General features: G+C 66.9%; 1 protein-coding gene across 1 annotated transcript; it reads left to right on the top strand.

The window, feature by feature from the left end:
• Positions 1 to 30: 30 nt before the first annotated feature.
• On the top strand, positions 31 to 2,328 carry LOC113942073 (structural maintenance of chromosomes protein 1A-like; the record flags this gene model as incomplete). The annotated part of the gene is made up of 2 exons (XM_027633217.1): positions 31 to 301; positions 2,174 to 2,328. Coding segments are annotated over exons 1-2 (426 nt in total), but the record flags the coding sequence as incomplete, so codon positions are not given.
• Positions 2,329 to 2,569: the final 241 nt, after the last annotated feature.

Genomic DNA, 2,569 nt, shown 5'->3' with positions numbered 1-2,569 from the left:
GACGGCCCCGCCCCGTGTGTCCCCGCCCTGATGGACCCCGCCCTGAGGGAGCCCCGCCCCGTGTGTCCCCGCCCTGAGGGAGCCCCACCCCTGATGGACCCCGCCCTGACGGCCCCGCCCCGTGTGTCCCCTCCCTGGTGCCAGGACGCGCAGGCGGAGGAGGAGATCCGTCAGGAGATGTCGGCGCTGCAGCAGCGGCTCACGGAGCAGCAGAGTGTCCTGCAGAGGATCGCGGCCCCCAACATGAAGGCCATGGAGAAACTGGAGAGCGTCAGGGACAAGTTCCAGGAGACCTCCGACGGTGGGACACCGAGGGGACACGGGAGAGGGGACACGGATGGGGGGGACATGGACAGGGGGGACACGGGAGAGGGGGACACAGGAGAGGGGACACGGGAGAGGGGACACGGACAGGGGGGACATGGACAGGGGGACACGGGAGAGGGGACACGGATGAGCTCCAGGAGACACTGGAAATGGGGGGACACGGATGGGGGGACACAGGAGAGGGTCCAGGATGAGCTCCAGGAGACACTGGATGGGGGGACATGGACATGGGGGGGACAGGGGGGGGACACAGGAGAGTACCCAGGATGAGCCCCAGGAGACCTTGGATGGGGAGACATGGACATGGGGGGACATGGGGAACACGGACAGGAGGATACAGGGACAGTGTCCAGGATGAGCCCCAGGAGACACTGGATGGGGGGACACGGATGGGGGACATGGGGGGGACACGGGAGAGGGTCCAGGATGAGCTCCAGGAGACCTTGGATGGGGGGACACAGGGACAGTGTCCAGGGCAAACTTCAGGAGACCTTGGATGGGGGGACACAGGGACAGTGTGCGACTCCAGCCAAGGGGACATGGAGGCCATGGGACATCCCTGATGTCCCCTCCTTGTGTGAGCTCAGCCAAGGGGACACGGGGGGCCGTGGGACATTCCTGATGTCCCCCCCCCGTGTGACTCCAGCCAAGGGGACACAGGGGTTACGGGGGGCCATGGGACGTCCCCAGTGTCCCCCCCGTGTGTGACCTCAGACAAGGGGACATGGGGGTCACAAGGGGCCATTGGCCATCCCTGATGTCCTCCCCATGTGTGACCTCAGCCAGTGGGACACAGGGGACACGGGGGGCCGTGGGACATCCCTGAGATCCCCCCCCATGCGTAAGCTCAGCCAAGGGGACACGGGGGACACGGGGGGACCATGGGGTGTCCCTGGTGTCCCCCCAGTGTGTGACCTTGGACACTGGGACATGGTCGGACACGGATGGGGGGGGACACAGGGACAGGGTGTGACCTCAGCCAGTGGGACACGGGGGACACAAGGGGGCTGTGGGACATCCCTGAGATCCCCCCCGTGTGTGACCTCAGACACTGGAAAATGGGGGACACGGATGGGGGGGGACACAGGGACAGGGCGTGACCTCAGCCAGTGGGACACGGGGGACATGGGGGCCGTGGGATGTCCCCAGTGTCCCCCCCATGTGTGAGCTCAGACAGTGGGACACGAGGGGCCATGGGACACCCCTGTGTGTGACCTCAGCCAAGGGGACACGGGGGACACGAGGGGGGGGACACGGACAGTGTGTGACTCCAGCCCAGGGGACACGAGGGACACAGAGATTGTGGGATGTCCCCAGTGTCCCCCCTTTTCTTGACCTCAGCCAAGGGGACACGGGGGACATGGATGGGGGGGGACACGGACAGTGTGTGACTCCAGCCCAGGGGACACGGGGGACACGAGGCCACCCCTGAGGTGCCCCCATGTGTGAGCTCAGCCAAGGGGACACGGGGACCGTGGGATGTCCCCAATGTCCCCCCTGTGCTTGACCTCAGCCAAGGGGACACGGGGGACACGAGGCCATCCCTGATGTCCCCCCATGTGTGACTCCAGCCCAGGGGACACAGGGGACATGAGGCCACCCCTGAGGTCCCCCCATGTGTGACCTCAGCCAAAGGGACACAGGGGACACGAGCGGGGGGACACGGACAGTGTGTGACTCCAGCCAAGGGGACACGGGGGACACGAGGCCATCCCTGAGGTCCCCCCATGTGTGACCTCAGCCCAGGGGACACGGGGCCATCCCTGAGGTCCCCTCTGTGTGTGACTCCAGCCCAGGGGACACAGGGGACACGAGGCCACCCCTGAGGTGCCCCCGTGCCCCGCAGAGTTCGAGGCCGCGCGCAAACGCGCCAAGAAGGCGAAGCAGGCGTTCGAGCAGATGAAGAAGGAGAGGTTCGACCGCTTCAACTCCTGCTTCGAGGCCGTGGCCACCAACATCGACGAGATCTACAAGGCCCTGTCCCGGAACAGCAGCGCCCAGGTGAGGGGGGCGGGCACGGCGCCCACCTGGCACCGCCCTGGCACTGCCCTGGTACCGCCCTGGTACCACCCTGGCACCGCCCTGGCACTGCCCTGGCACTGCCCTGGCACCGCTCTGGCACCGCCCTGGCACCGCTCTGGCACCGCCCTGGCACTGCCCTGGCACACCTGGGCGGGGCTGGCACACCTGGGCAAGGGCTGGCACACCTGTATGGAGCTCATACAGAGCTGACACACCCATA

The sequence above is a fragment of the Corapipo altera genome, unplaced genomic scaffold, assembly GCF_003945725.1.
Source record: "Corapipo altera isolate COAL_440 unplaced genomic scaffold, ASM394572v1 47084, whole genome shotgun sequence".
In the NCBI taxonomy this organism is placed as follows: Eukaryota; Metazoa; Chordata; class Aves; order Passeriformes; family Pipridae; genus Corapipo; species Corapipo altera.
This window is presented reverse-complemented; position numbering and strand designations above follow the sequence as displayed.